We start from the raw sequence: 25,097 nt of genomic DNA, 5'->3' as shown, positions 1-25,097 counted from the left end.
TGAAGACCCGGAACCCGGCAGGAACCTCAATGAGTTAATCTTTAATTTCCACAGCCCTAATATATATATATATATATATATGTGTGTGTGTGTGTGTATGTATATAGCTATATATCTCTCTCAGCCGCTCTAATTGGTTGAATTAGCACATGGTCAGTCCACCTGAACAGTAACATCACACTAAGGCTTCAGCCACTGTTACTGGACATATACCATTCATCCAAGACAGTCCCACTGTACATATCAACACATCCTGTCTTTTTATAGTACTTAAAACCTTAGCTCGCACATACTCAATCCATCATAAAACTGACACGGAGACGGATTAAAACACTGATCATGATTTTACTGCTGTTTGTGTGGATTGTCATTAGGGTCATCCTGGTCCATTTTTGACTCTTTGATCCATGTGTAGTAAAGTCCACAACTGGTTAAAGTAGATCTAAGCCTTATGTGGAGGACATTTTGGAATGCTAAAGCACTGTGTTTAATGAAAAAAATCTATAATGCTTTCAGCCACTTCCTGCCTACATAAACTCAAGTCTGCTGTACATCATTGTTCTAGCCCAGCTTCCTGATCCAATGACAACAGGGGACCATGCCTGTGTAATGTTGCGAGTACCGAAAGGCAGTTGTTTTTACTGAAGCAATAAAATTCTGTTCAGCTTCATGCAGATGACAAGTGCAGCTAAGTAGTTGGATGTGAACAGAAAACAATGCAAACAGGGCCCCCCAGGCTCGTCTTCCTCTGTATCAACGGGAGGGCGGGTAGGTTAGCGGGGTCACCGCCACACCTTTAGCATCAGCACTCCAGTAGCAGCTACATCACAGGACCATCTTTTTCTCAGCACCCTTCATCACCACAGCAGTTCATCATCGTATCATACCATCAACATCAAGCTTCCTCATGTGCAATTTCAAGTACTCAGCAGACACCCTCCACAGGCTAAGAAATTCCACCTCAACATTACCAAATCCATTCAAAAAATACTACGAAAAGAACTTCTACTAAGGATCAATCTACAATCAACCTCCAAACTCGGGAAGGCCCCAGTTCAACCGCAACACTTAGCATGCGCCCTGATCCAACACCAGATCTGCAGTCAAGCACAGACATGAAATCCACAACTTCACCACCCAAAACATAGATTGCCTGTTCATCACGGAAAGCTGGCTAACACCCGATTGCAACATCATACTAACAGAATTGGTACCGGAGAACAACAGTATCCTAACAGAGCATAGAATTAGGAAAAAAGGCCTAGCGGTGATCTTCAAATGTCACCTGGCGCTCGTCAAACCAATTCTACAGAACTCTGTGCCTTTCATGGAGACACTTACTCTACATCTCCGAACACCCCAAGACACCATTCACATACTGCTATGCTACAGACCACCAGGACCAAAGACAAATCTCCTGATACCCTTCACCGAACTCCTTTCACTACACGCCTTGAAAACCAAAAACTTTCTGGTTCTCTGGGATTTCACCAAACACCAAAGACCTCATCGTCACCGCCTGCATCAACCAACTCGAAGAACTAGGTCTTCAGCAATTGATAGAGGCTCCCACGCATGGTTCAGGGCACAATCTGGACCTCATCTTCAAACAATATATGGACATCAACATACTCAATAACATACCGCTACCATAGACGGACCACCACGCCATCAAATTTAAAATCGCCTCCAACACCACCAGCCGAAAAACCAAACCACTCAACACACTGGACCCTCTGCCTCACCCACAAATGCACACAAGGAAATTCTCCTCAATACCTATGCGACAAAATAAAACCTTGCACACCAAATCACAACCTCCGATCAACTAACCAAAACCTCCTCCTCATCCCGAAATCCTGCTGCAAAGCAAAGGGCGAACTAAGATTCGTAGTCCAAGGACAACCGGCTATGGAACGCTCTGCCCGCTAACATCCGCATGGAAGAAAACCATCGGGCCTTCAGAAAAAAACTCAAGACCCACCTCTTCTAAAGAACAGGAAGCACAGGACGGACCAAGCGCCTTGAGGCGATTTAGTTCGCAATTGTAGTGCAATATAAATCATTCATATTTGCAATGGTGGCGCTGCTACAAGTGCTCATGTCTGCAAATGTTCGGGACTCGGGAAGACGGGTTGCGGGGCTTTTTCCTCATGTGGGTGGGGGGGGCGGGGTTTTTTTTTTCCGTGAACCCCCCCACCATGTAAAGTGCCGGCCTAGGCAAAAATACAGCCCTTTGTGTGTGTGTATATAGATAGGCAGAGAATACAGTTAAGCATGTTTTTTTATAAAAAGGTTAAATCGCTTTTGGCACAAATATTGGTCATTCCAAAAAAGGGGAAAGATCCATCTGACTGGTTGCTATTGACCGATTTCTTTACTGAATTTAGATCTGAAGTTTTTCACCAAATTACTTGCATCTCTTAAATTCCAGCTTCCCCAGTTGGTACATTTGGGTTTTATCCCATCTCACAAAGTACTATTAAAGTAATAGTTATGCCAACCATACTGGCATTCCCATTGTTTTTCTGAATTCTGATGCAGCAAGGCCTTTGACAGGGTAAACTGGACACTTATGTTTGCAGTTTTGAAATATGGGATTAGGTGATCAGATGCTGCAGTAGATCACTAGCGTGTATTCTACCCCAGGCCATGGTTAAAGTGTTACTAAACTCAGTAATATGAAAATATTTAATCTGCCCCCCCACAGTGTCCACATCTTATAAATATTCTTTTTACATTAAAATACTGCCACTATATACCTTTTTTGGATGATCTGTATACCACAGTTACATGATAAACTGCACAGTTTCCCCAGGCTGAGAGTTCAGGAAGGAGGAGATTTTCACTTCTGCCTGTGTAACACGCCCACATGTGTGATGTCAATATCATATTATCTCTGAGATCAAGTGACTGTTCTCTCCAGCATAAGACATAACTGAGCATGTGCAGGTCGGCTACTCTACCTGTGTTAACTGGCCTTCCCCAGATACAGTGCAGGAAGGGGAGGATCTATCCATCCAGGATAAAACAGCCTTTTTACACAATGCAGAGGATTAAAGTGGTTGTAAACCCTTTACAACCACTTTTTACTACAGGCAAGCCTATAATTAGGCTTACCTGTAGCTACACTGGATATCTCACATGTATGTGCCGTTGCTTCAGTTAGACTGTGCCGTTACTAGTGGCTCCCGGAAGTAACCTCCGTGAGCGGTGAAGGAGGGACTGCTTCGGGGGCTTCAATCTTGGGTAAGTAATTCATAATGAGCTAGTATGCAATGCATTATAGCTCATTAAGCCTTTTGCCTTGCAGTTTTTTTTTTTTTTTTTTTTTTTTTGAGAGGTTTACAACCACTTTAACCCCTTAAGTTCCACGGTGAGTATAAGAAGCATGATATGCTGCATATACAGACTGATTTTAGTGTTTAGTAACACTTTAATGTGTGTTTTCATATCCTTTTTTAATATCAAAATGGCACCCGAAAGGTGTCCCCTCTCACCTTGTTCGCCCTTTCGTTAGAGCCCCTTTTGAACAAAATTAGACTGAACCCTGATAAGTAGGAGATCATAACCATAAAATATCAGCATATGCAGATGATCCGCTCTTTAACACACATGTCTCACTGCTTGATCTCATGAGAGAAATTGACCAATGTGGAGCCCTATCAAACTTGAAAATAAATTATACAAAGTCCGAAGTTATGGGAGTTGCTTTGCCCTCCTCCTCTACGTCGCATCTTACAACTTAATAGGCATCTGCTACATTAAAGTACTTGGGTACATATATCTCTCCAAACTTAGCGGATACTTTTTGCACTGAACTTGCCATCCTTGTTTAGTTCAGTCCGCTCAATTTTAGACAAATGGCACAGAGGTTTGCATTCTTGGTTCGAAAGATTTAACATAATTAAAGTGAGTATTCTACCGACGTTTGTGTATCTTTTTCAGACATTACAGATTTCTATCCCTGTCGCATTTTTTTTGCCAAACTTGTTCGCTTTTTACTAAGTTTATATGGACACACAAACTACCTACACTCTGTATAGGACTTCTGACGTTACCCAAATGTTGTGGTGATCCCAGATACATTTAAATACTATCAAGCTGCCCACCGTAGCAGAGTGATTGGTGCAGACATGGAGATATTAATCTCTGGAGGGTCATCGAGCAACAGTTCAGCCCTGTGCCTCTACAATGGGTGCTGTGGTGCTAGGCAGCTCTGCCGGCATCACTTAACACATCCTAATATAGGTCCCACACTTACAGTAGGCTCTAGGGTGGGGGTCAGCAACCAGTAGATCGCAGACAGGTGACTGGTAGATCGCAGTCTGGGCTTGCTGCCCACCATTCCAGAGCATCAGAGTGCAGAGGGACTACTTGTAAAGTTGGAGCTGTAGTAGGGAGCAATAGCTGCATAAGCTGATGTCTCCTCTGTAGTGCCGGCTCCTGTCTCATGCGGAGTGATACCAACTGCACTCCACCTCTTATGCCGGACAGCTGTCGCTCAAGAGTGGGGCAAGCGGCCAGAAAGAGACCTTAAGGTCGGTGTGTAGTAATACACTGGGCATAATAGTATAGGGCTGCTTTCACATTGATGTGCTGGAGTTTACCCACACACCGTGGGTGCAGTGTACTTGAAGCTTTCCTGTGGATTTTCTGCTCTTGGCCATAGACTTCTATTATATCCTGCTGTTTTACCACCCCCAACTTTGTGTGAATGAACTCTAATGTGCCGCTACCGAATGCAGCTAAGGGCTCGGTGATCTTTGACTTCTCTCGTGTTGTTCGGGTAGCGCTCCCTCTCTAAGGATGCCTGCCCCTGCTCCTGGGCCTACTAGACCTCTAAACTCTCTTCAGTACATTCAATAGTGTTCCCCATTTTGGAGAACCCTCGCTTTCCTCAGTCCCGATCACGGCCAGTGTATCAGTGCTCACCTGCCCCCTGCCAGTAACCCCCAGAGAATTAAAAAAGTGCCACCCATCAGTGCCCATAATGCCACCCAGCAGTGCCATACATCAGTGCCCACAGTGCCATACATCAGTACCCACACTGCCACCTATCAGTGCCCACAATCTGCCTCAGCAACATTGCTGCACCTCAGTGCCACATATCCGTGCCCATCAGTGTCATCTACCAGTGCCCAGCAGTGCCGCCCAGCAGTGCCACCTATCAGAGCCACCTATCAGTGCCCATCAGTCCCATCTATCAGTGGTACCTATCAGTGCCCCTTAGTGCCACCCATCCGTGCCGCCTTATCTGTGCCCATCAGTACTGCCTTATCTGTGCCTATCAGTGCCGCCCATCAGTGCCCACCAGTGCCTCCTCATCAGCGCATTTCAATGAAGGAGAAAAATGACCTGTTTGCAAAATTTTATACCAAACTATTAAACATGATTTTTTTTTTTTTTTTTTTTTTGCATCTTTTTTTGTTTAGCAAAAAATAAAACTCCTAACTGTAATTAAATACCACCAAAAGAAAGCTCTATTTGTGGGAAAAAAATGATAAAAATTTCATTTGGGTACAGTGTTGTATGCCCGCGCAATTGTCATTCAAAGTGCATCAGTGCTGAAAATTGGTCTGGGCAGGAGGGGGGTTTAAGTGCCCAGTAAGCAAGTGGTTAAATAAATGGGAAAGAGATCTTGATGAAATCTTTACAACTGCTCAGCGTCAGAATATCGTCCATATTTCCTTGGAATTGTATATTCAGGAATCTGTTTGTATGGTGGTTTTTTTTGGGGGGGGGGGGGCGGGGTTCTTCCTTTTTAAAAGAAAAAGCAAGAGCTGAAGAGTCTGCACGACTAAACTCTAGTATATTATTTTTGTGTATCATCAGGTATAGAAATGAAAATTTAGTGCGGGTTTTAGTGAGATCGGAAAATTCCTTTAATTTCCATGATCTGCACTATAATATGTTGTTTTGAAATGACTCTGTATTAAGTGAGATATTGTATTTTGTGGTATATTGCTTTGATGGACACGTTCTTTTGTATAAAGAATTTGGATAAAAAAATGTTAACTATCCGCCCATTGTAATCTCCTGTACAACAGCACTCAGACTGTAGGTATGTAATTAACTATTTAGCAGTTTTCCTGGAATTCAGCCATAGGATCTTTGATACATATAGGAAAAAAGTGCCATCCTTCTATACTGTATGCACCTGGTAAATCATGAAATTAAAGCCCAACTACAGCCAAAACCTGAAGTTGAACCCCTGTCCATTTTTACACAGTGATAGGACTGTTGGAGCAGGAAGTAATTGGAAATATCTTCAGTAATGCTGCAGACTGCAGCAAAACATTTTATGTAATGCAAAACCTCTATAGTAGTATTATTATTGAGGACTGTTGCTCCCCTAATTTCTTCCCAGTGGACAGCAATACAAATTTTAAAATTAATTATTCCAATACTAACAAAAAAGTACAAAATATCAAAATCGTGCATTGCAACAATGTGAATAACTCGAAAAAATACCAAAATCAATAAAGGCCATCAATAAATTAAGTCTATATAAAACTTAAATCAAATGCACTTATTCGATCTGTGATAAGATAGAGAGATGGAGAACCACTTGACAAAGAAAAGTGCTCCTTCGCAGTGCCCACCTCAGTGCAGCCTCTTACCTCCCAAATAGACCCTCATTAAAGTGGATGTAAACCCAAAATTTTTTTTTAAAATTATTGTACCTTGTACAGTATAGGATTTCATGTGTTCTGTGCCCAGTCTTGCCACAAAGAGTTAATCCAGCTCTGAGCAACCCATATATATATATATATATATATATATATATATATCGCCAAAGAAATTTCAGAGTAAGCATGGTGTTAAGACTGCAGAGCGTTAATGCAGATGACAAGAATGTGTTAATGTTCTCTCTTCCTACTGTACTTGGGTTTTATATTTTGGTGGTTCAAAAACAAAAAAAGTTCAGAGACAGATTAACCTGATTTTACATTGAACCCTATGGGAAAATTTGCCTCAGTTCGCGACCAGAGTCGTGGAACAAATTTGTTTGAACCGAGGTATTGCTGTATTGTATATATTCCAATATATAACTCAAATGGTACTGTTCAAATAAAATTCTACAGTAGAGGTTTTTTTGTTTTAAAAAGACAGACCCAGACAGCAGAGACCGCCCTGGGAGCCATTGGCTCCCACTGCTGTCCATCACAGCCAGTGAGCCAATAAGGAGAGAGGGAGGGCGGAGCCAAGCCACAGCTGTGTGTGTGAATGGACACGCAGAGCAGCGGCTCAGGAGCCCCCATTCTCTGGGTGCACCCGGCAGACAGGAGGGGACAGAAGTGCCAGCGGGGGACCAGAGAAGAGAATCGGGGCTACTCTGTGCCAAACCGCTGCACAGATCAAATAACATGTTTGTTGTTGTTTTTTTTTTTGTTGTTTTTTTTATTGCCTTTAATATCACTTTAAATTAGGCTTTTGTTTTATAAGATACACCCATCGCAAATGAATCCAGAAAGATTAACTTGTGTTTACACTGGAGAGCATTAGATTCAGCCATTAACCCTTCTAATTTTTTTTTTTTTCAGTTTGAAATGCTTACAGGGTCCTTACCATTCCAGGGGAAAGATCGGAAAGAAACAATGACACTAATCTTAAAGTAAGTTCTTGATCTAGAAGATGCATTTTGCCTTAGAGCAGATTGTGTTTGAATTATGTATTTTTCATATGGCTTGGCTCCCTGTGAAATCAGGCAATGGACACACAGTCCTTTGTACTTGGGAGAGAAGGTTCGAAATCCTTTCATGTGTGTGAACCAACTATGTTGCAGGTTTCTAAACTTAAGATTTTTGTACTTGCCATAAAGAGTCCATTTAGGTACGCTGGTTTAATAATCTGACATAGGTTATACCACCGTATACAGGAGGTTTGGACACACAAAAAAAAGTTGAGGAAGGAACTCCACGACAGAGACAGATGTAGGCATAAGAGTGTAGGCAAAGTAAGGAAAGAGCAAGGGTTGTCTAGTTAAAACATACAGGGCCAGTTCACACCAAATGTAGTTCTGTGCGTTTTTGTTCTGCATCAAAAACAAGTAGAAAAGTAGGTTATATGGTGTCCAATGGCATAGTTCACACCCGTGCAGTCAGTTCCAGAAAAAAAGTAGAATTTGCTGTATTTTTCCTGCACTGGACTGTACTGGAACGCAGTAAAAAGTATCAAAAATGCATTGGACCCTAGTATAATGAAGAAAAAACTGGAAAAAAGCACCTGGATGCATCGCAAACTCATCAATAACACACTGGAGCGCAAATGCAGACATGCATCCAGCTCGGATCTGGAGTGCGTTTTTGTGGTGTGAACCGGCCCTCAGACAATGACTAGAAATAAATCCGCACACCTTTGGAGAAAGCTGTACATAAGTGAGATGTAGTCTGGGAAAACAATGGTCTTCTTTTTTTTTTTTTTTTTTAAGAATTAATCCACTCCAATGTTGTAGCACAAATTTGAGTCACTGCCAACATGGGAAGCGCAATAATACCAGACAACTTAAACTGATACCTTAGAAACACAGTTCTAGAGAAAATTGGTGGAAGCAGACTTGAGATTATTTGATTCACAGGTACTATTGAAGCAGGAGCCTATGCAAGACTGTGCTTTTTCTAGGCTGAGAGGGCAGGAAAAATAATGCACTGTGTGTCTATGTAAAACGGCACCCGAAGGGCGGGAAAGTATAAAATATTTGCAACTGTGGAAACTGTATTATTGCCCCAAAAGTAACTCCCTAGTGGAGTTACTGGACATATATTGTAGGATGAATCGCACTCTGGAGCGGAAAGGGATATTTGTAATAGCATCCCAACACCGGGGGGGTCAGCGGCAGGAACAGCGCCCCATCACCGGGGGGGGGGTCAGCGACAGGAGCAGCGCCCCATCACCGGGGGGGTCAGCGACAGGAGCAGCGCCCCATCGCCGGGGGGGTCAGCGGCAGGAGCAGCGCCCCATCGCCGGGGGGGTCAGCGGCAGGAGCAGCGCCCCATCGCCGGGGGGGGTCAGCGGCAGGAGCAGCGCCCCATCGCCGGTGGGGGGGTCAGCGGCAGGAGCAGCGCCCCATCGCCGGTGGGGGGGTCAGCGGCAGGAGCAGCGCCCCATCGCCGGTGGGGGGGTCAGCGGCAGGAGCAGCGCCCCATCGCCGGTGGGGGGGTCAGCGGCAGGAGCAGCGCCCCATCGCCGGTGGGGGGGTCAGCGGCAGGAGCAGCGCCCCATCGCCGGTGGGGGGGTCAGCGGCAGGAGCAGCGCCCCATCGCCGGTGGGGGGGTCAGCGGCAGGAGCAGCGCCCCATCGCCGGTGGGGGGGTCAGCGGCAGGAGCAGCGCCCCATCGCCGGTGGGGGGGTCAGCGGCAGGAGCAGCGCCCCATCGCCGGTGGGGGGGTCAGCGGCAGGAGCAGCGCCCCATCGCCGGTGGGGGGGTCAGCGGCAGGAGCAGCGCCCCATCGCCGGTGGGGGGGTCAGCGGCAGGAGCAGCGCCCCATCGCCGGTGGGGGGGTCAGCGGCAGGAGCAGCGCGCCATCGGCTGGGGGGGGGCCAGCGGCAGGAACAGCGTGCCATCGCCTGGGGGGGGGCCAGCGGCAGGAACAGCGCGCCATCGCCGGGGGGGGTCAGCGGCAGGAGCAGCGCCCCATCGCCGGGGGGGGGGGTCAGCGGCAGGAGCAGCGCCCCATCGCCGGGGGGGGGGGTCAGCGGCAGGAGCAGCGCCCCATCGCCGGGGGGGGGGTCAGCGGCAGGAGCAGCGCCCCATCGCCGGGGGGGGGGGGGGTCAGCGGCAGGAACAGCGCGCCATCGCCGGGGGGGGGGGGGGTCAGCGGCAGGAACAGCGCGCCATCGCCGGGGGGGGTCAGCGGCAGGAACAGCGCGCCATCGCCGGGGGGTGGGGGGTCAGCGGCAGGAGCAGCGCGCCATCGCCGGGGGGGGGGTCAGCGGCAGGAGCAGCGCGCCATCGCCGGGGGGGGGGGTCAGCGGCAGGAGCAGCGCGCCATCGCCGGGGGGGGGGTCAGCGGCAGGAGCAGCGCGCCATCGCCGGGGGGGGGGTCAGCGGCAGGAGCAGCGCCCCATCGCCGGGGGGGGGGGTCAGCGGCAGGAGCAGCGCCCCATCGCCGGGGGGGGGGGTCAGCGGCAGGAGCAGCGCCCCATCGCCGGGGCGGGGTCAGCGGCAGGAGCAGCGCCCCATCGCCGGGGCGGGGTCAGCGGCAGGAGCAGCGCCCCATCGCCGGGGCGGGGTCAGCGGCAGGAGCAGCGCCCCATCGCCGGGGCGGGGTCAGCGGCAGGAGCAGCGCCCCATCGCCGGGGCGGGGTCAGCGGCAGGAGCAGCGCCCCATCGCCGGGGCGGGGTCAGCGGCAGGAGCAGCGCCCCATCGCCGGGGCGGGGTCAGCGGCAGGAGCAGCTCCGGGGCGGGGTCAGCGGCAGGAGCAGCGCCCCATTGTTGGGGGGGGGTGGTGGTCGATTGGCAGCAGGAACAGTGCCCCATCGATGGGGGGTGAGAAGCAGGAGCAGTGCCCCCATCGTCGGGGGGGGGGGGGGGGGTCGCGCCCGGGACATCGCCCCATTGTCGGTGGGGCTGGCGGCTGGGAAATTACTCACAAACCCCCCATGTTCCTGCCACTGGCCCCCCCCCCCCCCCCGGCAATGTTATTTTGTTTAAGCCCACTAATCACAGTCTGGCCCCCCCCTGAAGTTTTGAAGGGCAGCAAATTGGCCCTTTATTTCGAAAATGTTTTCGAGACCCCTGAGACAGAGCCTTGAGTTGTGACGAAAGTGTTCTATATAATCCCAGCCCTAGAACCTTGCAAGGACATTAGTTAGACTGACTAGGCAGCAGACCTTAAGGTCTGCTCCTCTCAGAAAACAATTGTCTGTATTATTCCAAAGCAACCAGTCGGATCTAATCTGCACTGAAAAATGACATTTGAAGAATGAAAGCTTAAATCTGTTTTTTGTAAGGCAGTGATCACAGATTCTAGTTTAGACAAATGAATTAAACTAGGGTTTCATTTCACAGACATGTACATTTTGTCTCTGTTCTAGAGCCAAATTGGGAATGCCCCAGTTCCTAAGCAGTGAAGCACAGGGCTTGTTACGTTCGCTCTTCAAAAGAAACCCTACTAACAGACTTGGTGAGTAATTTTTTTAAACGTGTTGCCTTCTAGAACAGCAGGGTGTCTATCTGCTTATTTTGTTTCTATGCCATACTTTCTCATTGATTGCCAACATATTGCATGTTTCTGTTTTCAAGGATCTGGCATAGATGGAGCAGAAGAGCTAAAACGTCACCCATTCTTCTCTACCATAGACTGGAATGTAGGTTTCATATTCAGTAAAGGCTTTGTTTCCCGACACTGCACATGTGTGTGTTTTTGAAAGGGGAAAGATTGGTCATGGGAGGATGTACTCAGATATATTTAATTCTTATCTGTTTCACTGATAACTAATCTGCTTTTGGGCTGGCTTATACATTTTTTTAAATTAAAATCATATAGTTCATATTTTTATTTCCCTTGTGCACTATGGCTTGGTATTTGTTACACTCAGAGAAGTTGGTTATTATTGTTGTACAAGGAAAAGCATCTGGATGGATGCAGCAATGAAGAGCTGAACAGTGTGTGTTCATTGAGAAAGAGAATTAAAAAAATCTAAAAACCTAGCACACTTTATATTATACGGGATCATACACTAATCAATCAATAGATCAAGATCATATACTACTGTAGTATATAGATAGTGGCTAAATAAGATCCCTATTTATAGATTACATGTTAATGCATGTTGTATAGGATTTATAATTTACAGTGTACACTAGAACTGTGCCATCTAGTGGCCAAGATATTTTTTGACTGGTGTTTGCTACACAATAAAGGGAGTTGACTTGTCCTTGCTTTCTGCAGTAAGAATTTATAAAAAGTTGAGGATCTATAAATGGGTCCCTCTAGTATGATAGTATTAGAAGCAACTTATTTAATAAAGGAAGGCTACATGTTTCTGCATATGTTTATTCCAACAGAAATTGTACCGCAGAGAGATTAGTCCTCCTTTCAAACCTGCAGTCTCTCAGCCAGAAGACACCTATTACTTTGACACAGAGTTTACGTCGCGCACGCCAAAAGGTCAGTATCTTTTATTGGTTAAAAAAAAAATGGATTCTTAATATGAGCAGCATCAGACTAGTAACATGACTCAGAACTCAAGAAAACACGTTGGATGTTATGGCTCATAAAAAGGACGTTAAAGTGATTACTGCAGTATACATTAACCTTGCTAGTATTGGAACCCATTGCACACATCCAGGGTACTAAAGTCTCCCCCACCACCTTATCCACACCAAAGTTGTGTGCTAATGTAACTGCTAATTGTCATGTATTTTTTTTTTCTGCCTTATTTGAACCTCCGTAAAAGAAGTATTATGTATTCGCAATATACATAATCTGGAATGTGTAATGGAGCAAAATGCTGTTTTTTTTTTTCTTCAAATAATTAGAAAAAATATATAACTAAAAATCTACTTATAGGCATTATGGGTATAGGGCAGCAGTGTTCAGTGGAACCAACTGGATTGAGTGAAAGTTGTATTACCTCTGTGGACACCTTTTATATGCATCTATGCCTTTGCTCAATTATCGATTAAGACATATATTGTCATCTTTATTTGTATCTAATATGTGAAAGAAATTCAACATATTACAAAGTAAAACAAAACTAAAACATATTTTATGTATATTATAAATATATTTACTTCTATTATATATTTAGGGATTGGTTTACTAAAACTGGAAAGTGCAAAATCTGGTGCAGCTGTGCATGGTAGCCAGTCAGCTTCTAATTTAAGCTTTGATAGCGCTCATTCACATTGACTAAGGCTTTGAAATTGCGTGACTTCACCTGAAATCTCAGAATTTCAAAGCCGCAGGTCAGTGCAACTTGGAATACATCTGTGCGGCTTCATTCACAGATGTCTATGTAAGTCACTCCCAAAATCGCCAAAAGTAGTACATGAACTACTTTTTAAAATCAATGCAGCACAGCAAAATCAGCATTGAATCAATTTGAACAGTTAAATTGCCGGCAATGGGGTGTGACTTTAAATCGCATTACAGGTCTCTCCAATGTGAACGAAGGCTTAAACCTGAAAGCTGATTGGCTACCATGCACATCTGCACCAAATTTAGAATTTTTAGTAAATCGGCCCCACAGTGTTGAACAAAATCTGTGGATTTAAGAAACAATTACTGACTCTGCCCTCCTGTCAGTCATACTCATTTTTTGCTTGTATTGGCATGAGGCTAATTATGTAGTAGAAGCAGTAGATTGCCCATGTTTACTTCAGAGCAATTGCAATCTCCTGACTTCCACTCCGAATGTAGGCATAATTTCCTTCTCAATTACCAGACTCCAGTCCCCTCTGAATTCTTTAGGGCTACTGAGGGGGAATCCTTTCATCCAGAAGTTTTTTGTTATAGGTGGAACCTTGAGGAGGTTATATCTGGCTACTTACATGTTGTGGATACCCTATACTTCCAACTCTGTTCCTGTCCATCTGGGAGCAGCTGCTCCTGTTACATTTTCCATAGTGCTAGCTAAACTTTTTTATAGCTGTTCTGAAATAAACCAAAGTAATAGGTAACAAATATAACGTGATGGCAAAGTGGATCAATGAATCGGGTATCATCCAAAATGGACTATTGTAGTCTCAATTTGTCACTTCAGACAAGTTGTTCTTTGTGTTTAACAGATTCTCCTGGAATACCCCCCAGTGCAGGAGCTCATCAGCTCTTTCGTGGATTTAGCTTTGTGGCTCCTCCTTCTGGTGGAGAAGACAGACCATCTTCTACCTCTCCTTCACTCTCTGTACCAAAGGTGACTCTTACATTTCCATACACAATAATTAACTGTACCAGGTCTTTGCTTTTATAGCACTGTTATATATTATTCATTGACCTATTAAAATCCCTGCTATTGTTTCTGTACTTGTCTTATCTTTATTTTCTTCTCTACAAAGATGCTTAACAAGAACGTTGCATTTACTGACGTGTACACGCTGCGAGAATCTATTGGTGTGGGTTCATACTCTGTGTGCAAGCGTTGTGTTCACAAGGGAACCAATATGGAATACGCTGTGAAGGTATCGAAAAATATCTAGATGATGCTGTATTGATATGTTTCTTGCACTGAAGCCCACCTTCTACCCAAACCTTTTTATTTTATTTTTGATAGAGTTGGGAATGGGGTTTTTATTGCTATCTGTGTGTCTATGGCAGAGCAATCTCTAATGTCTCCTTCATATATGTTCCTCTGTTTACGGTCTCCCTGCTGTAGATAATTAACAAGTCCAAGAAGGATCCATCAGAAGAAATAGAGATTCTTCGTCGATACGGTCAGCATCCGAACATCATCGCGCTAAAAGATGTACGTGCCGTACTTGTCTATAATGTATTAAAGTACCTGTTTGTTTTACACCAGCTGGGACCATTGTTTATATCATGATCTGGTACTTTTATACAATCTCTAACAGGTATATGAAGAAGGGAATTCTGTCTACCTCGTGACTGACCTTATGAGAGGTGGAGAACTGCTAGATAGGATTTTACGTCAGAAATTTTTCTCTGAGAGAGAGGCCTGTGCTGTTCTTTTTACAATGTGCAAGACAGTGGAATATCTGCACTCGCAAGGTGTAAGTCCTGCGCACAGTCAACATACCCATATCTTTCTTTAAAGATGTTAAATGTACACCATGTTCTCGTGTTAGATCACAGTGCCATATTGGTTTCTATATTACAGGTTGTTCACAGAGATCTAAAGCCAAGTAATATTCTATATGTTGACGAGTCTGGAAATCCAGAGTCCATACGAATTTGCGATTTTGGGTTTGCAAAACAGCTGCGAGCAGAAAATGGATTACTAATGACTCCTTGTTACACAGCCAACTTTGTGGCCCCTGAGGTAATATAATAGGGTTCCTGAATGGGTGTTGATTTTAGGTGGTTAAAGAGAAATACTGAAACTTTTAAGATATATCCCATGTGTGTGAACTTTTAAAGGTGAAGCCAGTTCTTAAGAAGTTTGTGTTGCTAAAGTACATTTTTAATATTAAAAAAACAAAGATGTTCTACTTACCTGCTCTGTGCAATGGTATTGCACAGAGCAGCCTGATCCTCATCTTATCGGGTCATCCACCGGATCTTGGCTCCTCCTTTTCTTTGTGTGTCCCCATAGCAAGCCATTTGTGTTTGGAGCCACACAGTATCTGCTAGTTCCCGAGCTGTGTGTCTATGGAGCGTGAGGCGGCAAACAAACCTCCCCCCCACCCACTAGCAGTGCTTTGCGCCCCAAGCCCACCCTTTTCTTTGAAGCCAATTAGAGCCTCTGCCTCTAATCATGTGCTTCCAAAAAAAAAGAAGAACCCATTGAAATCCATGCATCTGGCACCCTGCATGTAGATTAGGGGCTGGGCGCATAGATTGGGGGGAGTGCCGCCCCTTATGGATGGGCCGCCACTGGTGAAGGTACACATTAAGTAATATTGTCATATGCAGTCATATTCCAGACACCATGCAAGCAATTATGTCTGCACCCATGCCTTTTCCTCTACAATATGCACACTGACCGTTTAGTTTACATACCACAAAATAGTGGAAATCTATTGCATTGTCGGAGCAGAAAATTTTCCCTAATTCAGGCTTGCTTGGTTTTGACACGCTAAGGAGGAAGTAGCCATAGACAAGTCCCACTTTATTTCTGCATATATGTTTTAATGTTGAACCAGTATGGAGAACTTTCAAAAATGGCTAAGATATCATTTTGAAATGGCCAATTTTAAATGCAGAAAATACTGACTACCTCCTAAGGGTGGTCTGTGTGAACAGTATAACAGCTTGCTGACTCAACAAGATCCATGGGCAGTTTCAACTCCACAAGAAAGAAACCCAATGCAGTTTATTCCACACGGGTGGGTTATGAAGATATTTTCTGTTTTTCTTAACGGTGAAAAATTATTTTAGGGTCAAAGTCTTCCGATTGTACCTCTTTACTGGACAAATATAAAACTGAAGCTTGGAGCATGGGAAGGCTGAGTCTCTAGCTAGGTAGGGACTGGTCTAATACAAGCAGAGGAAAAAGCAGGGTAGCATACCAAAGTACAAACATTTTATAATAAAACAGATGGTAACACATCTGAAATATTATGCTTTTTTCCACATAGAAGAGTAAGCAGCCATCTTATCACAAAAATGATACCACACAGAATTTGTAGAATAAATCGGAAGCAGAGTCGCAAGAGATCTTTATTTTTTTTTAATGAATTAACAGTATATGAATGATACAAAGTAGGAATGATCCCCATAATGCGATACAGCATTAAAACAAGTACAATAAGAGTTTATTGACTTCACACATGTAATAGTAGTGCATGCCTGGATGTCAATACAAAGGGCAGTTACATAGCTGGATAAAACTTAGAGGCTGTAAAAGCTCCAAATCTCTTTAAGACACTTAATCTCTCTAACCATACTCTTCACTTCCTCACCTTCTGTGTTGCAACATTGAATGTTCAGAATAACAGCTGTATGGAAGGAGTGAATGTGAGTAAGTCTGGCATTGCTTAATGAGAACAGGAAATGCATTGTTTCTCTTACCATCAGTTTATCTAAACTGAGAATAAAAACGCTAGAAATTTTTTGTCTAGGTCACAGTTTAACTTGTGCATGAAGCTTATGTGCTTTTTTGTTTTATTTAGAGCACTCCATTTTTACAGAGCCACTTCATGCACTAAATAAAATAAATTCTTTAGCTGGCTGACATAACCAAGACTGAAATTGTGATTCCCAAGTCGTTTGCACAGAATTTTCCTGTGCGATAGGTATTTAATGTTTACAAAACAAGAGAAGTTGGGACTTTGCATGAAGCATGCAGATTTGGTGGCAAAAAATTAGCTGTATAGGTCTGATACTGTTGAATTTATTAAATATTACACAGTAAAATACATCAAAGGCAGTAGTACATATTGCATCTTCCATCACGATTAATTGATTCATACATTGGCATATTACACATTGACGATGATATTCAAGTAAATTGGGTAAAACAGTATATACAGTATATGTTACAACTGCATAATTATAGAATTTATGGCATCTGAAACTCGACGCGTTTCGTGGCTAACTTGCCACTCATCAGGAGCTGATGTAAATTGGATGTCTAGAAAACGAAAGTATTCTATCAGACAATGAGTAAGTCTTGTATATAAAAAGTAAAAACAGAGAGAGGGAATTTGCTTGAATCCACCACCCATACTCACAAGTGAGGCAATGGAAAGGGCGTGGCAGTGGGTGCGTGGGCAGCCAAATTTACATGCCTTGTAGTTTGACGTTACGCATTAAACATTCAAAAAAAATTTTCATTCTCTTGCCAAAACCAGAACCACTCATTTATTTAGATTTTTTAGATTTTTTTTTTTTTTCTTTGTCTCCACTTGGGACATTCACCCTTTTTTGAGACCTGTCTCAAGGCAGAAAGTGATGGGAAATTCAACATTGTATAATCGCCAATCGAAATGAATGAAATTCTTTCAATGGTGATGTTTAATCTGATGCCAACGGTCTAAGAGCACATTTCCTTTTTTTCCTTTCCTTTTTTTTTTTTTTTTAGGAACATTTACTTTCACTTTCTGTTGTCTCCAAGACATGAAATAAAAGAAATTGTCTCAATGGGACACTTAGAGCAAAAAAATAAACTGACAGATTCTAAAGCTGGCCGTTGGCAGATTAAAATTCGACCAGATCAGCAGGGACTGAGAGGTTAGGAATGGGCCAGGATAACCATCAAGAACCTTTTCTATTGAAGTTAGCTTGGAGACCCAAACTTAAGATTTACATTGAAGATTTATACAGAAGCTAGCTTCCTGCACAAGGTGGGACATACTTGATCACTGGTCAGTTGGGCTGGCCATAGACGGTGCAGATTTCTTTTCCTGCAGCCACGAGTTTCAGAAATTAAATTTTGCACAATTCCCCCATCCGCAGAAACAATGCTGACAGGGGAATCCGTCCTGTCGGGCCATTGTCTTTTCCTGGCAGGAGCAAGGGGGGAAGCTGTCGCTGCCGGGAGAAGACCGTGATTATCGCTATCGGTTAAAGCAGCCCCTTGTGCTAGATAGAAGTGAATCCAGCTGGCTGATTGTACCCTAGTTGATCAATCGATCAACTTGGTACAATCAGCCTGCCCATTAACGTTTCGAATCTCGGCCAGTTTGTGCTTAACCGTCCAAGATTCAAATTGTGTATTGCCGGCCTTAGGGCAACAAAGCTGTAAGGCTAAACAGAATTTTTAGCTAAACCTAAAGTGGTTCTTAAGGGAGAAGGTTTTTTAGCATTAATGCATTCTGTGCATTAAGGTAAAAAGAATTTCCACTGTTTGTTCAATCCCCCCCAACAAACACCTGACACTGCACTCGAGACACCATACTGTGTGTGTCTGTGGACTGATGCAGTCTGGCTCAGGATCAAGCCCACACAAGTGCACTCATTGCAAGTGGCTTGCTATGGGGGTGCTCGGAGAAGAGGAGGAGCCTAGAGGGTCAGCATGGGACCGCAAAATAGGAGGTTCAGGGCCGTCCTGTGCAATGCTATTGCACAGAGCAGGTAAGGATAACATGTTTGTAATTTTTAATAAAAAAAATAATGGGAATAAAAAAGATAAACCATTAACACACACTGTACAGTATGATTTTGTAATACAAAGATTATTTATCCTCAAACACATTAGCAGTGTGGTAAAAACCTTAGCGCGGATGTACGCCTGGACTGTTGTGTGTTAAAACAGCACACAAGTGGCAAAGCACATTGCATTGCGAAATTCCATTAATTTTCAATAAGCTGCCAATGTTACATGATGCAGGTAAAAACTTGCATTACTTTTTTTTTTTTTTCCTTTTTTTTTTTTTCTACACAGTGCACCACAACATAGGAGTGCAAGTGCATTGCTCACTACTATATTAGGGCTTGCTTAGACTGGCATCGTCCTCTAAAGGGTGATCTGTGGTGGAAGGCTTTTCAAGGGAAGGTTTGACAGGCAGTATGTAGGTGTTATATTGCCTGCACCAACACACAGCAACTGCAAAGTATCACAGCCATGACAGGTGCACCCTCCAGAAATAAGGAAGCCACGACAGGTGCCTTTGCAGCTTAAGGGTGAGCAGCAAACACACTGCTCAACCACATGCTTCTACACCCACCAACACAAGTGCAAAGGAGGCCTTGGTGTGCTGGGGTGCCAGGACAAAGTGGAAGCATCTGATAAAAGCCCCCATCCCTGGCACACTGATACTTGCCTCTCCAGCAGTCGTTCCCCACCGCCCACCAGGACTGAGTACTGTCATAATGTGGGGTGACGTTACCTCTCCCTTTAGGCTTTGGCATTAATCAACAACTGATTTTTGCAGGGGCTGTGATTGAAGGAGCTGTGGGGTTACTGAAATTATGTAAAATGATGAGTGGGTCAGGGGGGCCTTTTCAGATATTTTTAATTTTTCCCTGAAAAGGCAAAGTGACAATATCTCTATACTATGTGTTAATGTTTGTACATTGTGTTAAGGAAGCTCATTCAATTTTAAACAAGTACCAGCAAACCACAATGCACAAACCTCAATCTTCTTATTTTTTCCAATGCAGCTCGCTGCAACACACCTGTGCATTGTTGTGCACTAAAACGCTAATGCGTTGAGGTGTGCCGGCAAGGTGCATTGGAGTGCCATCCAAAATGAATGGTACCACATCTCACTGCTGTGTTGATCATCCATGAATTACTTCATGTGTGAAGTCATCCTCCAGATTTTTTTGCTTAAGCTGCTTATTTACAGTTTTGTGTTCCTTACTTTGAAAAACTTTTGAGGGGTACAAAATCAGTAGTACCACCTATTATATCAAGTCCTGTGATGTTTTTTTTTTTTTTTTGTTGTTTTGTTTTTTACCAGTCCTGTGGTGGGACTTTTTACTGAATTTCAAAACGTAAAGCGAAAAGCTGAAAGACAAAAACATGAAAAATAGTCTGGCCACCCGAGGTGAAAATGGCAGGCATGGCCTTGGCAGATAAAGGGTTAATGCATTTTATGTTATTGAACTAGAACAAGTATGCATATCTGTTCTGACATTGCTCTGATTTTTTTTTTTTTTTTTTTTTGAATGAACTGATGCATTTTATTAAAATCTATTCCTAGGTATTGAAGAGGCAGGGATATGACGAAGGATGTGACATTTGGAGCCTGGGAATCCTCCTCTATACAATGTTGGCAGGGTAAATGCACATATATGCATCATGGCAATGTACGGCAGGTCATTCAATCTGCAAGCTGCTTTTCTGGTGAAAAAAAGTGACATCTGCTCTTCACAACCATGAAATCTTGTAAAAAGCTATAAACACATTAACTCCTATGTTAAATGTGCTTGCACCAATACCTTTAATATGTGTTGTTGCTGTGCTTTCATGCCTTTCTGTGCTTTCATAGAGGAGCAACAACAAACTTAGAATCCGAGAAGCAGACTTTTGTGAAAGTGGCAGAGATAGGACAAACTGATTTCTTTATCCAATATAATGACATAGGCAGAAGTGATTGTAGTCTAACTTTTTGTCTGCAGGTATACACCATTTGCCAACGGCCCAGAAGACACACCAGACGAGATACTGGCACGGATTGGCAGTGGGAAGTTTACCTTGAAAGGGGGTAACTGGAACACTGTGTCAGATTCTGCAAAGGTACAGTGCATTTAAAAAGTTCAATATCAATATATCCATTGGATTATGAAATTCTCTGGCCAAGGAGGTAGAGATAGCCAGCTCTATAGTTTTAAATTTAAATTTTGATTTGGTGTCTTTCATATTACACATATAGAATGAGAGAGCTTCACCAGTGGAGTAATGTATGCAATTAATCCAATTTTACTACATTGTAATTTTTTCCTACTTTGAGGATATATTGGCTGTTGCATAGTTTCTTTTATTTGCCTCCTAGATCAACAAAATTAGTACTTATGATTTCAGAACTGGTTGAAACGCGTGGATTGTCATTAAAGGGCTGCATTATAAAGGAGAGCAGATATCCATCGCCAGTCTCCAGCAGACACTGCAATGTTTACACCACACATTGCTTGCATTTTAGGATTCTGCAGAGCATGGAGAAGTTGCTGGTCACATGACTTTAACAGGTCATGTGACTGCCATTTTTCTCCTGACCACCGCGCCCCCCCCCTTACTCATTTTTTTTATGGTGCTCCACCACCTTCAGTGTCTCAAAGGAAGGTAAACAGCACATTTGTAGCAATGCTGTACTTTTGTGTGTACCAGTCTGTCAACACAGTCCCCGCACTTAGGCCACACCCCTTGTTGCTCCCCATCAATGCAAGCCTTTAAAAATGCCCACCACTGCCCTAACGTGTGTGAAAAATTTCAAAATTGCCTTGGACAACTAGTGGTTAAAGCAGTATTGAACTGAAAAGCAAACATTTATTATATTTCAGTTTGCAAATTCTTAGATCTGAAGGCTGCATTATTTTTTTTGTAGGCTTTCTTAATTTTTTTACCTGGTGATCTAGCCAGTAAGTCTGTGTTTTTGTGTTTTTATTTTTTTTTGTTTTTTTTTTGTTTTTTTAACAATTTAAGCTCTACAGATGTAGCAGTTAGAGGTTTGAGACAAAACATTTAACAAAAAAGCTGAACAGATTTCGACATGGCAGTGGATGCCTTCCTTGGTGGCACTATGGGATCAGTATGTCCTGAGCTATGCCTTTCCTCCCCTGAAAATGTTACCTACTCTATTTAAAAGGATAAAAGCCAAGGGCATTGCAGGCATTCTCATAGTGTGCCACTTTGACCTTCATCTGTTAGCTGGTCTTCTGCCTTGCTTCAAGGCTATATTGATCCTGATCCTGCTTAAAGCTTGTAAATCTACTTCCTTCATTTTTTCTGTCTAGTGTGGGTCTCTGGGGGTTACTGGCGTGAGTCCCTGGGATTTTTTCCAAGTGCCTTATGATGGACTGTTTTATTTCTTTCCTTCAGTTGGAGGTAGAGCAGCACTTGGCCCTTGGTACCATTAAAGGTCAGGTGTCTGTTCTTTTTCAACATCCTCTGGCTAATAATGTGCTTTCATTCAACATAGTTTGCCATGTTAGTCCTTCACTCTTACTGTAGTATTTAGTAAATCTTTTATAATATTGATATTACAAATGCCCCCATTCAAACCTGATTGGGAAATTTCTTTGATGCAGTTATGCCATTAAGTAGCCTTTTTTGTACCCATAACTTCAGCCGGAGGGGTTTCTGAGCGATCGGCATTGTCTGGTAGTGAGCCTCATTTTTGTTGCATAAAGACAAGGTTGTTTTGAGGCCAAAGTTGTCTATTTTTACTTTAATGAGGATAATGTGTTACACTCCCAGCATCCAGTACTGGTTAACTTAAAGGAGCACTCTCTCCATTACCTTGATGTAGTAGGGACCGTCGTGTGTTTTATTTCTCTGCGACTGCTTAATTTAGGCAGACTAGTTTCTTATTCATATTCCAGAGGTTCTCTGGCTTCCAGATCCACTATTTCTAGGTGAATTCAACAGGCCCATGAGTTGAGATAAAGTGACTAATTTTCCTGTTAAAGCCAATTTCACTATGGCAGTGGGTACTACTTGGGTTGTTCATTATGGTCTCAGATCTGTTAGGTTGCAACTTGTGTCTCAGATCTGTTAGGCTGCTACCTGTTGTTCGGTATATACATTCTCTTTAGTTTTATATAATGTCTGCCACTGCAAATACTAACATAGTTTCAGTTATAAAGGTACTGCAGGCAGAAATTGAATGCCCTTGTTTTTTTGTTTTTTTTTTTCTCTCTTGTTGCTATGATTCTGCTATGTTTTGTGTTGATGTGCCCATCTCTGTTTGGACTTATTTTGGATGCCCCTAGGTTGCTAATTCAAGCTGTGTCCCTCAATGGCAGATAAAGGAAATAGGAATTTTGTAATAGCTGAACAAAGGAAGGCAAAAGGTACTGGAGAAATGGAAAAATATACCCAACTGAATGCAGACTTCCAGAGGATAGCAAGAAGAGACAAAAAGACCTTCTTAACCACTTTAGCCCCGGAAGGATTTGGCCACCCTAATGGTAAACAAAATCACAATAGGCGTAAATCGATTGGTTTGTGCAAAAGTTATCGCGTCTACAAGCTATGGGATAGATTTAGGGACTTTTATTTTTATTATTTTTACTGGTAATGGAGGCAAGCTGCAATTTTCAGCAGGACTGCGACATTGTGGTGGACAAATCTAACCCCAAATTACTCTTTGTGGGGACCGGTGACATTAAATTGCTCAGTGCTATAAAAAATGCACTGATCAATGTAAAAATGACACTGGCAGGGAAGGGGTTAATATTAGGGGGTAATCAAGGGGTTAACTGTCTTCCCTCAGCATGTTCTAACTGTAGGAGGATGTGCTTATTGAAACATGAGATCCCTGCTCCAGATCACCAGGAACAGTAGACCGCTGTCATGTAACTAGGCAGAACGGAGAAATGTCTTGTTTACATAGGCAGTTCCCCGTTCTGCCTCTCCGCACCGCAGTTGTGGGCTACTGGTGGACATTGAGTTTGCGGGACCCACTGGCACGCTCCTGCGGCATGCGTGCGCCCACTATCCTGCTTTTGGAGAGGGACATACAGTTACGCATATTTGTGCAGCTTTGCCACTCTGCCAACGTATAACGGCGTGAGATGGTCAGCAAGTGATTAAACAATCAATGCAAAGAATTGGAGGAAAACAACTGAATGGGAAAGACAAGAGAGCTTTTCAAGAAAATTGGGGATATCAAAAGAGTTTTTTGTGCAAAGATGGACATGATGATGGACAAAAATGTCAAGGACCTGACAGAAGCAGAAGAGATGCCAAGAATACACCAAAGAACTATACAAGAAAAATCGGAATGTCCCATATAACCACGATGATGCAGTCACTGACCTTGAACTGAATATCCTGGAGAAACATCAAGTGGGCCTTAGAAAGCATTGCTAATAACAAAGCTAGCCGAAGTGATGGTATCCCAGTTGAGTTATTTAAAATCCTAAAAGATGATGCTGTTAAAGTGCTGCACTCAATATGCCAACAAACTTGGAAAACTCAACAATGGCCACAGGACTGGAAGAGGCCCATTTACATTCCGATACCAAAGAAGGGCAACACCAAAGAATGTTTAAACTACCATACGATCACACTCCTCTCACACACTAGCAAGATTGTGCTGAAAATTCTACAAGCTTGGCTTCAGCAGCTTGTGAATCGAGAGCTACCACAAGTGCAAGCTGTATTTCGAAGAGGCAGAGGAACTAGAGATCAAATTGCCAACATTCGCTAGATCATGGAGAAAGCAAGGGCATTCTAGAAGAATGTCTACTTCTGCTTTATTGGCTACAGTAAAGCCTTTGATTGTGTGGATCACAAGAAGATGTGACAAAACTGAGAGAAATGGGAATACCAGACCACCTCACCTGTCTTCTGGAAAAACCTGTATGCAAGTCAAGAAGCAACAGTTAGAACAGGACGTGGAACAACTAATTGGCTCAAAATTGAGAAAGGAGTGCAGCAAGGATGTATATTGTCATCCTACTTATTTAACTTGTATGCAGAGTACATCTTGCGAAATGCCAGGGTCGACGAATCACAAGCCAGAATTAAGATCACTTGGAAAAACAGCAACCTGAGATATGCAGACGATACCACACTAATGCAAAAAGTGAAAAACTAGAGTCTCTTAATGAAGGTGAACGACGATCGCAAAAGTTGGCCTGAAATTGAACATTTAAAAAAACTAAGATCATGGCAACCAGTCCCATCACTCCTTGGCAAATGGAAGAAATGAAAACAGTGACCGATTTTACAGTATCTTCCTATTCTCCAAGATCATGGCAGATGGGGACTGTAGCCATGAAATTAAGAGACACTTGCTTCTTGGGAGGAAAGCAATGGCAAACCTAGGCAACATTATAAAAAGCAGAGACCTACCAACAAAGTGCCTTTATAGTCAAAGCCATGGTATTCCCAGTAGTAACCAATGACTGTGAAAGTT

General features: G+C 43.3%; 1 protein-coding gene across 3 annotated transcripts in view; it reads left to right on the top strand.

Moving 5' to 3' along the window:
- Positions 1-25,097, top strand: part of RPS6KA1 (ribosomal protein S6 kinase A1) — a 235,942-nt gene that overhangs the window by 200,920 nt on the left and 9,925 nt on the right. For all 3 annotated transcript variants that reach the window (XM_077481041.1, XM_077481042.1, XM_077481040.1), the window contains 11 exons: positions 7,548-7,618; positions 11,042-11,130; positions 11,250-11,314; positions 12,015-12,117; positions 13,740-13,864; positions 14,007-14,129; positions 14,324-14,413; positions 14,520-14,678; positions 14,786-14,947; positions 20,217-20,293; positions 20,635-20,752. In XM_077481041.1, coding sequence (XP_077337167.1) covers positions 7,548-7,618; positions 11,042-11,130; positions 11,250-11,314; positions 12,015-12,117; positions 13,740-13,864; positions 14,007-14,129; positions 14,324-14,413; positions 14,520-14,678; positions 14,786-14,947; positions 20,217-20,293; positions 20,635-20,752 — 1,182 coding nt within the window. The remainder of the gene's footprint in view (positions 1-7,547; positions 7,619-11,041; positions 11,131-11,249; positions 11,315-12,014; positions 12,118-13,739; positions 13,865-14,006; positions 14,130-14,323; positions 14,414-14,519; positions 14,679-14,785; positions 14,948-20,216; positions 20,294-20,634; positions 20,753-25,097) is intronic.

This window comes from Lithobates pipiens, unplaced genomic scaffold (genome assembly GCF_037356315.1).
Source record: "Lithobates pipiens isolate NorthernLeopardFrog02 unplaced genomic scaffold, aLitPip1_a1.2 Scaffold_16, whole genome shotgun sequence".
Classification (NCBI taxonomy): domain Eukaryota; kingdom Metazoa; phylum Chordata; class Amphibia; order Anura; family Ranidae; genus Lithobates; species Lithobates pipiens.
Note: the sequence above shows the minus strand (reverse complement) of the source record. Positions and strands in the feature narration are given on the sequence as shown.